Source organism: Danio rerio, chromosome 21 (assembly GCF_049306965.1).
Source record: "Danio rerio strain Tuebingen ecotype United States chromosome 21, GRCz12tu, whole genome shotgun sequence".
Classification (NCBI taxonomy): domain Eukaryota; kingdom Metazoa; phylum Chordata; class Actinopteri; order Cypriniformes; family Danionidae; genus Danio; species Danio rerio.
The window spans coordinates 3,450,001-3,465,225 of NC_133196.1; the positions used below are offsets into that span (position 1 = coordinate 3,450,001).

Genomic DNA, 15,225 nt, shown 5'->3' on the forward strand with positions numbered 1-15,225 from the left:
GCACTCTATAACATCAGAAAGATCCGACCCTTCCTATCTGAACATGCAGCTCAACTCCTTGTTCAAGCTCTTGTTCTCTCCAAACTGGATTACTGCAACTCTCTACTAGCTGGGTTTCCAGCTAACTCTATCAAGCCTCTTCAACTGCTCCAGAATGCAGCAGCACGAGTTGTCTTCAATGAACCTAAACGAGCACATGTCACTCCGCTGCTAGTCCGTTTGCACTGGCTGCCAGTTGCTGCTCGCATCAAATTCAAAGCTCTGATGTTTGCCTACAAAGTGACTTCTGGCTTTGCTCCTTCTTATCTGCTCTCACTTCTGCAGATCTATAGGCCCTCCAGAAACTTGCGTTCTGTGAATGAACGTCGCCTCGTGGTTCCATCCCAAAGAGGGAAGAAATCACTTTCGCTCACGCTCACGCTCAATCTGCCCAGTTGGTGGAATGAACTCCCTAACTGCATCAGAACAGCAGAGTCACTCGCTACTTTCAAGAAACGACTAAAAACTCAACTATTTAGTCTCCACTTCACTTCCTAATCTGCAATTGCCTCTCTGAATATCACACTAACTGTACAAAAAGAAAAAATTACTAATACTACTAATACTCCCCTTCTTAGACTTTACAGACCTGAAACTTGCCTATAGCACTTATTCATTGTTGCTCTTAGTTGTGTAAATTGCTTCCTTGTCCTCATTTGTAAGTCGCTTTGGATAAAAGCGTCTGCTAAATGACTAAATGTAAATGTAAATGTAAATATACAGTGAGGCTAATAATTATGACTTCAGCTGTAAATATTAGTACCTAAAGTGTACTTGTTAGCAGTGGAGTAAAGTAACTAATTACAAATACTCAAATGACAGTGATTAAGTAGTTTTTCTCAGAAATTTTAATTTAGTTTTATAAATGTGTACTCTTACTCTAACTTGAGTATCTGTCCTTTTACTCCACTACTTTCCTTTAACCTGCAGTCACTACTTTATTTTTTTTGTCTATGGGGATTAGAAAAACCAGTCCTGTAATTCCCGTCCAATCAAATCACACACAGAAGGTAAATCACATCATGATGAACAACTTCAAGACATGGTGATTTATAATTGCAGCAAACTGTTTGGAGGCTTTAAAAGTGTCCAAGAAGATGTCCAAAATCTTTACATGCATTGACCCAGAAACTGTTTAGATGCATATGTAACGCTTCTCTTCCTGATGACGCAAATCACTCAGGCGGACACAGAGAACTGCGTTCTGCGTTGTTTATTCTGTAACAGAAATATACATCCTCTGGCAACAGTATGCATTTAAACATGCATCGCCTTTCTACATTCAGCAACCATTTTCTGCTGTGTTGCCACATAAAGTCATTTTAACAAAACATTATTTACTTACAAAAGTTCAACATACCTGTAACAGAAATATACATCCTCTGGCAACAGTATGCATTTAAACATGCATCTAAAAAAACCAAACAAATAGTAAGAAATCACCCCTGCACATATTAATGTCATCATTCCAGCTACACATAGCATGAGCAAATTAAACCACACAAAGTTTGTCACACACGGCAATCACTTGACAGATTTGATCTAAAACATCACTTAATGTTCATATTGGACTTGTATGTGTTATTAATATCTGTTAAAATACAAAATTTGTCACATTTAGCTGGAGCACATTTTACCTACCGCCTTTCTACATTCAGCAACCATTTTCTGCTGTAGGCGGGGCTTTGCAGGTGAAAGGTGAAAGAAACAATTACACACTGTTGCCACAAGAGGTCTCTCAACAACCAGAAAATAAACAAAATAACCCATTTTGGTGAAAGACAATTAAACATTATTTTAACCCTGTTACATCCACCCCAGCTGAATTTCACCAAAATCGCGAACATGCGAAAAAAACGATAAGATACACACAATAATCTGTCAAAATACAAGACCAACACACAGAGAAACTAACAACTATCAAAGTATCCCGTAAGGATGAATAAAGAAGAGACTGGCGCCATAGTCTCAACTTATCAACTGTCTGCAGGATGCCCAATATACACCCCACAACTCTGCGACAAAATACATCAAAGTTACAGTAAAGTGTGTACACCAATAAAAATATTTGAGAAAATAAATAAATGAAATAATACCACTATTATTAGCCTTAAGAGTAAAGAGGAGAGAGAAAGAAAAAAAAAAACATCACATTGAAGCAGAACTTGTGTAATTCCCATATCTCAATTGCAAAACATCCATTAACTGTCTCAAAAAAACTACTCTCGAAGAGCTTGAACAATTGACCTACAAATGGATGTTACATAACCCCTAGAATTATGGCTTACGTCTTGTCTTGACATAGTATAGAGTAGTCTATTTACTGGTCTGATGACACGTCCAAAACGTGATGTCGCTCGGGTAAATACACGGGGAAAGTCATCCTGGACTTGTCTTAGACTACCACTTGAATTGCATGGCTGACTGGGTAGTGGAACGGGATCAGCAGGTTGCTCAGGACGAACAGGAGGTACATCACTCATTGTATTCACCACATCAAGACCGGCTGTTGTGCTAGCAGGACAAGACATTTCACTGTGTAGGTCAGCCCGATCAGAGCTATCCTCAGGTAACTGAGAGACCCATTCCAGAGTTCTACCAACACCTGTTACACTAGAACAGATCGTTCCAGTGTCCTCAACAACGGACAGATCATCTCTGATAGACACTGAGTCAGCTGGAATAGGGATAACACTATCAAACTCACCAACAGCAGCAGTGCCTATATCAGCATCAGAACTCACATTGATGGACTCATCCAAACAGTAACCACTAGGGACACCATCTACAGTCTCATTCTGATCTAAGCACAAGTCAGCATCGTGCAAAGGGGAATTCTCAGCTGACGAGAAAACATCTGTTCCTGGATCACTTGAAGGGGACAAGGATCCAGAATCATCTGTCAGTGGAAGAAAGTTGACTAGTAATAACAAATTACGGTGAACTACTTTCTCCTGGCCAGTTTTAGTATTACGAATTCTGTATGTGTTTGTATCAGGAAATTTTTCAATCACGATGTAGATTGCAGTCTCCCAACGATCTGAAATTTTTTTCTTTCCCCTTTCAGCACGATTCGCCAACAGTACACGATCAGAAATGCTAATATCCAACCCTTTTGTCTTCCTATTATACAGCACAGCATGACGATTTTGCTCCTTAGAAGCATGTCTCTGAGCTATTTTCATAGCTTCAGAAAGATCCTTCGTAAGTGAAGACACATACTTGGAAAAATCAGTAGTTGTCGAGTCACTCAAGACACTTTGAAACATTAGATCTATAGGCAGACGGGGCACCCTCCCAAACATGAGGTAGAAAGGTGCAAACCCGGTAGTCTCATGCACCGTACAGTTGTACATGAAAGTGAGAGACTGTAACCGCCTCGGCCAATCAGACTTCTCTCCAGGAGGCAATGCACGAATCATATTACCAAGCGTCCTGTTAAATCGTTCGACAGCACCATTCCCCATTGGGTGGTATGGGGTTGTACGGGATTTCCTAACACCTGACACTCTGAGAAGTTCACTGATAAGATTGCTCTCAAAGTTAGCTCCTTGATCGGAGTGAATTCTCTCAGGAAAGCCATAGATGCAGAAGAATTTGTCCCATAAAACCTTGGCCACCTCCTTAGCTGACTGATTTCTACACAAGAAGGCCTGAGCCAGTCTCGTAAAATGGTCGGTCACAACAAGAACATCGACAGATTTGTTTTGTGAGTTTTCTGCTGACCAAAAGTCAATGCAGACAATCTGTAGAGGTCTGCTTGACTGTATGTTAACTAGAGGAGCTCTATCACTGGGTTCGGCGGTCTTGCTGACGACACACCGCTGGCACTGACGTACATATTCACGCACATCTCTGTCGAGAGACAACCAGAAAAAACGTTGCCTCACTAGACTGAGGGTTCTGAACTGACCTTGATGGCCTGCATGATCATGTGTTCCTTTCATTACCTCGACTTTAAGTGATTCAGGGACTACAAACTGGAAACGCCTTGTCTTCAAAAAGCTATCCTTCGACACCCTGTAAAGCACTCCATCGACCACCTTAAATTTCTCCCAATGTTTCAAATACCTTACAACTTGAAAAGGTTCATGCGCTCTCTCTCTTCTCGAAGGCCTACGGCATCTCTCTACGTACTCCACAACGCGAGATAAAATGCTATCGCTGCGTTGTTTATCACGAAGCTCACTCACTGAGTACGCAGGAAGACAACCATAGTCATTATCAACCACCTGAGGCACACAGTGTAAATTTGATATTGCACGTACTTGTGCTCCAGTCTCCCAGTCATTATGGGACCGAAACACTGCTGAAACCTCATCACTTGAAAAAGTCATGCCATTGTGGAAAACAGAATCTGGCCGAGGAAATTGATCATCACTATTTGTTGACTGTCTAAACGCATTTTGAACAGAAACATCAGACATCTCAGTCATATTGTTCCTGAGACAATCAAAAGATTCATGCAACAACCTGTGTCCCACATGCACAAACGGTTCGCGGCTCAAAGCATCGGCAACTAGATTCCGAGAACCAGGGATGTACTTAATATCGAAATCATAGCTGGCTAACTTTGCTACCCATCGCTGCTCGCAACAATCCAATTTTGGCTTAGTCATAATATGGGTCAGCGGATTATTATCAGTGCAGACGGTGAACTTGTTACCTTTTAGCCAGTGGCTAAACTTGTCGCACACTGCCCATTTTAACGCCAAAAATTCCAACCTGTGAGCAGGATAATTTCTTTGTGACCTAGAAAGCGATTTACTGGCGAATGCAATTGGCCTAGCCATTGTATCTCCCTCTTGCACTTGAGACAAAACAGCTCCGAGGCCATCCAATGAGGCATCGGTAGATAGAATAAAGGGCTGATTGAATTTTGGGTGAGCCAAAACTACGCTGTTGATCAAAGATGACTTAAGCCCCTCAAAAGATCTAACATGATCCTCTGTCCAATGTTCAGGACGTAACTTACAGCTCTGCAGAGATCTTTTCCGCCTCCATCCACCCTTAGAGTTCTTCATCTGGCCTGAGAGTAGATCAAAGAGAGGTCTAGCAATGGATGAATACTTGGGTATAAAATGTTGGTAGTAGTTAATTAAGCCAAGAAATGACCGGACGCGTTTCTGACTTGGAGTCACACCATCCTTCTCCATCAAATCAGCATAAGTCATTCTGGCAATACTGTCAACTTTACATGGATCAGTAGAGATGCCTGTTTCGTCAACTATATGCCCGAGAAATTTCACTGATCGTCTGAGAAAGCAACATTTCTTTGGTGAAAGCTTTAAGTTGTGTTTACTCAACCTACTAAATACCATCTCGAGACGCTCCAAAGCGATCTTCTCATTAGGGGCAAAAACAAGTAGATCGTCGAGATAGCAAAGTAAGCTTAAGAAGTTCTGATCACCAAAGATTGCAGTCATCATTCTCATAAAACTACCCGGACTGTTACACAACCCCTGTGGAAGGCGGTTATATTCATACAACCCCACCGGTGTAGTAAATGCGGAGTATTTTCTGTCATCATCATGCAAGGGCATATTGTAAAACCCAGATGTAAGATCTAAGGTGCTGAACAGGCAATTGCCACCAAGTGCCGCCAAGCAATCAGCTTGATGGGGAAGCGGGTACGCATCCTTAAACGTTCTTCTATTTAGCCACCGGAAATCGGTGCAAATGCGCAAGTCCCCGTTCTTTTTCCAAACCAGCACTAGTGGAGAAGCAAATTCGCTGGTCGATTTACGAATTATTTCTCTTTCTTCCATCTCGTCTAGGACTTTGCGGAGAACCTGATACTGGCTCGGAGGTATTCTTCGGTAAGGTAGGCGAAACGGTTTGGTATCAGTGACATGAATTCTGTGTACAAATCCCTCAGCCTTACCACAATCAAGGTGATGCCGAGAGAAAATATTCTCGTACTGTAAAATAAGTTCTTGAAGCTTATTCTTACAGTCTTCAGAAGCCTCACATGAGTTAATATCTAATGCACCCAGACCAGCATGTTCCAACTGTTTAACCAAATCCTCCCGTCGATCTAGGCAAGTTTTGGAGTCAACCCTTTGAGTACAGTTAAACAGAGGATCATCATTACAGGTGGGTACAACATTCTCCAAATCCTCGAGTGCCACGCATGCAAACACATCGGCAATTTTTGCGTTGCGTCTCAACAAAACTTGCTGATGAGACAAATTAATAAGCTTCAGCGGCACCCAACCATCACCCCACAACGGTGTAACAAGCCTAGCCACTAACACGTGCCTAGGGGCCGATCTAGAAGTAGTAGGCTCAGTTATCACAGTACTACCGGGTGAAATGACACAAGACTTATTCAACTTACCCCAAACCAAGTATTCACGCCCAGGTTCCAAACACACTGCTGACGTACATCTGACTGTACCAATCTTGTCTGGGATTTCCTCACCCTTCCAGCGTTCCATCCCAGCCAACATGGAAAGGAACCTTTCTGATTCCTGATCATCATTCAGACATGGATGAGACAAGGCATTCCAGTATGCAGGACAACGTTTAGACTCACGGAGCACATGTTTAATCACATTTGTCCCAATTATTAGCTCGTCTAGTTGGCCTTGAACAACTAGCGTAGGCACAATGATCTTGCAGCCATAAACTTCCATCTCAATATCATAAGCAGATTTAGGCTTCACTCGAGTGCCACCACACCCTATCAGGACTGCATCAAAATTGGATCTATTCTCTTTTGTCAACACACCAACATCGAGGAGTTTGGCCTCTGCTTTTTCACTCATCGTACAGGCCATTGACCCACTATCAAGCATTCCGCCAAGCGTCAACTTGCCTTCCACGATGACTGGTGTGTAAAACAAACTAGAACTACTGCCAATTATGTTTGTGTTCTGAACAATTACATTTTCTGTCAACTCACCAAAATCTACACTCACCGCATCCGCAGCTTCAGCACTGGCAACATTCTCATGGGAGTCATCATCTAGACCCGCACATCCCCCCACCATATACGGGTCTATAAGTTTCCCCCACTCTGGTTGCGCCGAGCTGACACCCTGCGTGGACATACATTCTGTGAGTGACCTGGTGAAAAACAAGAGAAGCAAAGCCTATCTCTAAAGCAATGAGTTTTGGTGGTGTGTGTGTTAGCCTTACAAACATCACATTGTACACTACCTTGCCCATAAACTACATTTTGAGGGCTCGGGACTCTAGAATTTTGTGCCACCTTTTCTAGCACTTGTTCAAGCATACTCATCATCCGACTGAAGATCTCACTATCAGGCTTCTGCACGTTTTGTTTCGTGTAGGTGACTGGTTCAATACACTGAGCCTCAGACAAGCTACTCGGAACAGCTGGAGGAACATTAGACAGGTCTGTTTGAATGTTAGACTGACAATAATCAGTAGACTTTGGTGGGTCAGTGCAATGTATAGAAGCGACAGTGTATCGAGGACGAGGATTAAGATTGCTCAGGGGAGTTCTATTTTCTCTTTGATAGTCATCCAACCTTCGTTGAATGTCCCTCGCATTCCACTCATCAATCGGTTTGCATTTAAAAAGACACAACAATTCAGGGTCGGGGCAATGTTTCACAAACATGCGCGTCACTTCCATGCTAATGTTATCCATAAATCTGCCCTGTCTGCGCAATCCTTCTTCAGCCAAATCCGCTGATTTGTTAAGCCTGATCCAGTAATCGACTGGATTTTCTCTTGGTTCTGGGTACGTCGAATAAAAATCAGCTAAGGGCAGACAAGAAGCTGCATCACTGAAATATCTCTGCAGAATTGAATAGATAATGTCAGGGTTGCGTACGGCATCTAGAGAAGTATCACTCCTTAATCCAATTTTCACAATGTCCCTAGCTTTGCCCATCAGCCTTGACATTATCTCATCAGCTTGGTCAGATATTGGACACTTTTGTTTGATTAACTGTGATTTTGTCAAATCAATCCAGTCACGAACAGAATATTTATCCGAACCATCACCTTTAAACATTACTGGTTCTCTGTCTGCTTTTACGTGCACAGTGACTTGAGGCACATCTTGTCTGACACTGTCGACATCCGGGTCTTTGCTGTTATGCAAGGCGCAATTGGAATTAACAACCCCAGTCTCAGCAAGCCGTGCCATGATCGAATCGCCTATTTGAGCCCCAAGTCGACCCATCATGTCTGTTATTTGCTGCAAAGTTTGGTCAGTATTATCAGCTTTTGGAGTTGAAACAAAAGGACCATGCCCCGGAAAATGTCCCACTGTTTGGTTTCTTAAGCTGTGCCCACGACCAACACCTATGGTGTTATCGCGCACTGTTTGTACATGCTCAGTACCAGGGAATGACTCATTACGCAAAGTAACATCATTGTATACCCCAGTAAGCAAAGCACCCCTCCCTCTGGGAACAAATGGGCTTGTTGCATCAAAATCAGAAGGAAATTTTTCGGCCATAATTGAATGTAAGGAATAATAATAACACAATTATATATATATATAAAGAAAAAAATAGTGTTCCGAGTCCAAAGTACAATTTTACCCTTAATTCAAGGATGTAGATAGCCTAAAAGAAAAGAAAAAAAAAAAGTGAAAAAAATATATATATATATATGTAACCAAATGACCAACCAGTCAACAGTCAGTTTTGAAATTAGTGATGAAAACACAGCATTCTCCAAAGTTCAGCAATCATGCGACGATCTTCGGGGTTCAGCAAACACGCGATGATCTTCAGAGTTCATCAATCACGCAACAGTCTTCAAAGATCAGCAATCACACAGCGATCCTCAAATTTCAGCAACCACGCGGCGATCTGCGTTGTGCGGATCCTCGCGATGCCACAGGTCACGGCACCAGTGTAACGCTTCTCTTCCTGATGACGCAAATCACTCAGGCGGACACAGAGAACTGCGTTCTGCGTTGTTTATTCTGTAACAGAAATATACATCCTCTGGCAACAGTATGCATTTAAACATGCATCGCCTTTCTACATTCAGCAACCATTTTCTGCTGTGTTGCCACATAAAGTCATTTTAACAAAACATTATTTACTTACAAAAGTTCAACATACCTGTAACAGAAATATACATCCTCTGGCAACAGTATGCATTTAAACATGCATCTAAAAAAACCAAACAAATAGTAAGAAATCACCCCTGCACATATTAATGTCATCATTCCAGCTACACATAGCATGAGCAAATTAAACCACACAAAGTTTGTCACACACGGCAATCACTTGACAGATTTGATCTAAAACATCACTTAATGTTCATATTGGACTTGTATGTGTTATTAATATCTGTTAAAATACAAAATTTGTCACATTTAGCTGGAGCACATTTTACCTACCGCCTTTCTACATTCAGCAACCATTTTCTGCTGTAGGCGGGGCTTTGCAGGTGAAAGGTGAAAGAAACAATTACACACTGTTGCCACAAGAGGTCTCTCAACAACCAGAAAATAAACAAAATAACCCATTTTGGTGAAAGACAATTAAACATTATTTTAACCCTGTTACACATAGAGAGGATGACGAATGTTTACTGTATGATGACCGAAATGGCCTTGAACACCCAGCACACACAAGACTTCAACATGACGTTAGAATGACATTGGACCCCAGTGTCATGGAGACATTGCATCGTTTAGAAATGAAAATCATGTTGATGTCAGAACTCAAGGTCAGGCCAACGTGCAACCTAAAACCAACCAAATATAAACGTCTAATGGTGTTGCAGCTTGACATTGTGTGGATGTTACCACTATGACGTCTATCAGACGTTGGATTTTGGTTGCCATACCTGAGGAACAAATGTCAGTGTTTAAAGTCAATATGAAGTTGGTTTAAGATGTTGGATTTTGGTCACTTTCCAACACAACCTAAAATCAACCAAATATCAACGTCATTTGACGTTGTTACTGGACATCAAAATAACGTTGTCCTTAAAGGCTGGCTAGACATTGAATTTTGGTCACCTGACATCACAACCTAAATCTAACCTAATATTAACACCTTATGACGTTGTGTGCCTGCTGGGCAATAAATAAATGCACTACAGAATGTCACGTTTACACACACATGCGCAAATTATATGTAGACGCATCAACTTTTCACAGCGTACTACTCACTACTCTTGAGTACTTTAGAAAGAGCTACTTTTTACTGATACTTTGAGTAATATTTACCACAGATACTTTTACTCTACTTACACTACATTTTTAGGCAAGTAATGGTACTTTTACTTGAGTATGATTTTTCAGTACTCTCTCCACCACTGCTCATTAGTGAGTAAAAAAGTGCAAAGAATCGAGCTTACAGACCTGTTGACGTGGACTCCTGGATGAGTTTTGAAGAACTAAACGATCCTGAATCCAAATTGGATCCAGCTAATTGAGTAATCAAGAAAGTTGTGTGTGTGTGTGTGTGTGTTAATTGTGTTCAGGCGGCTCGATGGTGTTATCGGGCATCAGTTGCTTCTTTCTGTGGTTCGGCACCAGTGAATCGATGATGATCGCCATGCTCTGTCTTTATAATGGACTCAGTATTTCTGCCTGGAATTCTCTGGATGTGGTGACGGCTGAACTCTATCCCACCAACAGGAGGTACACGGACAAACAACCACACACAATCACTGACAAAACATGGATTCACCTGACTTTTTCAAGATATTTTCAGACTATTATTTGTTTATCAAACTGTTATCATTAACCAAAATTGAAAGTACTACAATAAAATGAAGTGTAAATATTAAATGAAGAAGTTTGAACAGAAATGAAATAGAGTAGAATTTTAAAGAAAAGCAATTACAGACGCTTTACAAAAGGGGGAAAACACGTCAAACTTAACAAAACATTTGAGGGACGCAGCTTAAGGGCAGAGAAATGTCTTTGACAGCTTGAGAATTCATCTGGCACTTTCATTCACATGAACACCAATACTCAGCTTTGATGATTAAGATAATACTGATCAAGAGTCGACCATGTAAACAGCGATTTTTGATTTTCTTAAATGACCACACAAATCCCGAAATGCTGAGGTTTTTCTTTTCGTTCGCCATGCGGTATCAAATTCCATTAAAACATCCTAAATGAAAATCTGCTGAATGAGAGTGAACTGCTGAACTACAGTTAAAGTCTAAATATAAAAAATGAAACACTCGAAATTGCATGAAACTCTGGAGGAAACAGCATATTTCTTTGCATGTTTAACACGCAGGGACAGAGCAAGCTGAACTGACGCTCTAGGCAAAAGACAATCACGCCCTTTTTTATTCATATGGAAGGCCGAGGACCGTGAGGGAGGGGGAGGGTGTAGCAGATGAATGTGAGGACCGGGGGGTTCGCTTGCTATTCTGTTGCCCAAGTCAACCCCCTAGGTCGCCTCTATGGACACGTCGTCCCTGAACACACGTCGGCCACAACAGGAAAAAAAAACTGCAACTGCGTAATTTGCGTTATTTTTTTTTTACGCGTTAATTATTTCATATTAATCACGTGCGTTAACGCGCTAATTTTGACAGCCATAATATATATATATATACACACACACACATACATTCATACATACATTCATACATACATACATACATACATACATACATACATACATACATACATACACATGCATGCTTATATTTGATACATTTGAATATAATATATGATATGATATGTAATAAAATGATATATAAAATTAATTATGTGAAACATTTTTTATAATTGTATAATTTGTACAGAGACACATTGTCAAAATAAATGTTTCTTTTGGATATGATTAATTGCAACTAATCTTTTCCCAGCTCTAATATAAAAGTGTGTGTGTGTATATTCAAAATATACTATTATGAATACAGCATCAATTATATATATATATATATATATATATATATATATATATATATATATATATATATATATATATATATATATATATATATATACATATATATATATATATATATAATTGATGCTGTATTCATAATAGTATATTTTTTGTTAAACCTTTAAAGTTTTAAGTAAAAATGTCAAATTTGATCAGTATTTAATCATTTAAAAGAATTTTAATGTAGTAAGCTGCAGTTTTAGGTAAAATAATTTGTACAAATTTTTACTCCCACCCAACCCCACCCCTCCCTTCCTTTAAATATAATTTTCAGATAAAACATACTAATCATTTAGTTCTTATTTTTATAAAAAAAATATTATAAAGTAACTATACATGTTGATATTGCATGTCGAATCGTACTGGAACAGTAGCACTAGTGCTTCTGACACTGGTCAGTCTGTCTGACCAACACAATCGCACAGCAGTTCATAAATGTTGAAGTTTTGCAGTCATTTCAGTAGGATTTGTTCATCCCTCAATGAGGGGTAGGTTAAGGAGTTTTCCATATGATTTTTCCATATGGTTTTCCATATGAATGACATCACATAAATCCTGGTGGGATTGTGCCGGTGTGACGATGGTGTATTGTGTCCTGCAGAGGCACTGGCTTTGGCTTCTGTAATGCCATGTGCAAACTGGCTGCGGTTCTGGGCAATCTGATCTTCGGCTCTCTGGTGGGAATCTCCAAGTCCATCCCGATCCTGCTGGCATCCTCAGTCCTGGTGGCTGGAGGTCTTGTGGGTCTGCGGCTTCCCGACACCCGCAACAACGTCCTAATGTGACCCCCCTCAGAGCTGACTTCAGACCTCTGACCCCTGAGCCACGGAGCATCAGGACAGGCCACAGCGGAGACACCTGATCATTGCTGATTTCATTGACATTCACGCCGCAAAACTTGAATATGGAAAAGTTGGGATGTTTTGTCAAAATGCACAGAAATCAAGAATATGTGATTTGTTTATTTATTTGGTGCGTTAAAGGGGAAATAAAGCACTCAGTCAAGTTTACCTTATTTTGTACGTTGGATTCCGCTTTAATGGAAATATATTAAACAAACTGGATTAATGTAACCATTTAGAAGAAAACGGCGTGTTTTACTATAGATTTAAGACCTAAGGCGCAGCCATCTTGGAATGTTGCTGTGTCTGACGTCACAGGGTTGGTTCTGTTCCCTCGGCTGAACAGCTACAGTGAAAGTAAAGGAGACTCTAAAGCCTAAATCCTGGTTTATACTTCTGCGTCAGGTGACCGGCGTAACTCACGGCGCATGCAACGCGCGTGGCTGTGCATTTATACTTCTGCGCGCTGTCTCTGTTGGTCTGCATTAACACTTCCGAAACGCTAGTTGGCAGTGAGGTCTAAATGTTCCTCTGTGTCGAGTTTCTTCGCTGCTTTCTTGGTTTTCCTGAACACTTCCGGGATGTACAAGTGGTTCAAACTCGCTCTTTTTGAGGCAGGAACCGGCAGACGTGCAACAACTTTAACTATGAGGTAAACACCGAACAAAACTTTCCATCCGGAGCTCCTTCACGGGACTCCACACTTGTAAACACTCGTGCGGCTCTCTGTCCTGCCCAGACTCGTCAGCGCTACCAAGCCGACCAATCACAGAGCTTACGCTACGCGTCGTTGCGACGTGTAGTTACATTTTTTGAGAGGTGCACGTCAGTGACGGTGATGGCCACGGCGAAGGGCTATGCGTCAGCGCCGTGGCATACGCCGGCGTTTGACGCAGAAGTATAAATCAGCCTTAATTTAACCTAATGAGTGAGGTTGTGGACGTGGAGCTGCTGCAAATACAAGCATCAGATGTGTGTCTAATATAAAAGTATATATATATTTATTCTATTTCTCTTTTTTCCCCTTTTAATTATCGATCATTTGATGCGCTTTGATTCACTCTCTGTATTAATTCGCCTGACTGCCTGTCTGGGTTCCAACAATGATTGTAATGGACTGACCACTGAGACTGGACAACCTAATTTAACCCAATGCATGAAGTTGTGGATGACATCACAGAGCTGGTGCAAATACAAGCATTTAAGTGTCTTAACTTGTGTATTTTCCTTTGTTAATACTTTTCGCTTGATGTGCTGTGATCCACTCTCTCACGCTGCTCCAGCGCTGCCTGACGAGGAGATTTACAGTCAGTCTAATGCAACTATTAAAATCATACATGACTTCACGTTTTACTAAGTCACGTCTGTGTGGATTATGTGAAGACATATTCCCTTATCAAGTCAATCAACTCGATCTCTCAGCATGTATAAAGGATAAAAGTCTGCCATAAGAAACACCGCGCTGATCTCAGTTTGGTTTGAACATGAGCAGAGGTGAGGGGCTGTAGCAGTGAACAGTGAAATTACCCGTCCCCATTACGTTAGTAGCAGACCTAGTTGAAACCACAGGCAGTCAGATAGCGTAATACAGAGAGTGAATAACTACTGATGTAATGGGGCGGGTACTTTCATTTTTCACTGCTACAGACACACACATCTAATGCTTGTATTTGCAGCAGCTCCACGTCCACAACTTAACGATTTGGGTTAAATTAGGCTTTAGAGTCTCTTTTACTTCCACTGTATCTGTTCAGCCGAGGGAACAGAACCAACCCCCGTGACGTCAGGCACAGCGACTTTCCAAGATGGCTAGGTCTAAAATCTATAGTAAAACATGCTGTTTTCTTCTAAATGGTTACGTTAATTGAGTTTGTTTAAGATATTTTCATTATCCAATGTACAAAATAAGGTGCACTTAAAGCTGCGGTCACACTAGAGTTTGTGTGTGCGAAATTCTGTTGTACGGCGCTGGGAAAAGGCGCGGGATTAAACAAGTTTATTAGACATTTAAAAAAGCGAGCGATTGCTCCATGTTTTAGATTTCTGTACAGAAAGGTCATGTTTCTGTACAGTCAATGTTTTGCAGTCAAGTGATGCGATTTCGCAGGTCAGAGTTCACCAAGCTTGAACTTTGCACCGTAGCAACCTGCGAAACTTAACGCATGACCCTGCGTTTCCGGTCTGACGTATTTGCGTGCGTATGAATGGAAGTCTATGGGAGGAAAAGCCCAGTGTGATCGCAGCTTGACTGAGTGCTTCATTTCCCCTTTAACGCAGTTTACCGTAGAAAAACACAATTTTTAAACATGTCATACATTATGGACCCTTTTCACAAAAGGTGTTCAACGCTCATCAGTTTTCATGATAAAAGCTCACACTGTAAAAACTGCTACATAATCCATTTGTGTTAGGACAACATGAAAGACTTAAATTAACTAATTAGTTTTTACAAATTTAAGTGGATTGAACAAAAAACA

The 15,225-nt window shown here is 41.0% G+C and overlaps 1 protein-coding gene across 2 annotated transcripts in view; it reads left to right on the forward strand.

Annotated features, from left to right (window-relative positions):
- The window catches only part of LOC101884074 (synaptic vesicle glycoprotein 2C-like), a 128,031-nt gene extending 113,078 nt beyond the window's left edge, over positions 1-14,953 (forward strand). The window contains exons 12-14 of one of the 2 annotated variants that reach the window (XM_073935687.1): positions 10,471-10,630; positions 12,508-13,122; positions 13,658-14,953. In XM_073935687.1, coding sequence (XP_073791788.1) covers positions 10,471-10,630; positions 12,508-12,691 — 344 coding nt within the window. In that variant the 3' untranslated portion in view covers positions 12,692-13,122; positions 13,658-14,953. The remainder of the gene's footprint in view (positions 1-10,470; positions 10,631-12,507; positions 13,123-13,657) is intronic. The other variant, XM_073935688.1, reaches the window with a different exon arrangement.
- The last annotated feature ends 272 nt before the right edge of the window (positions 14,954-15,225 follow it).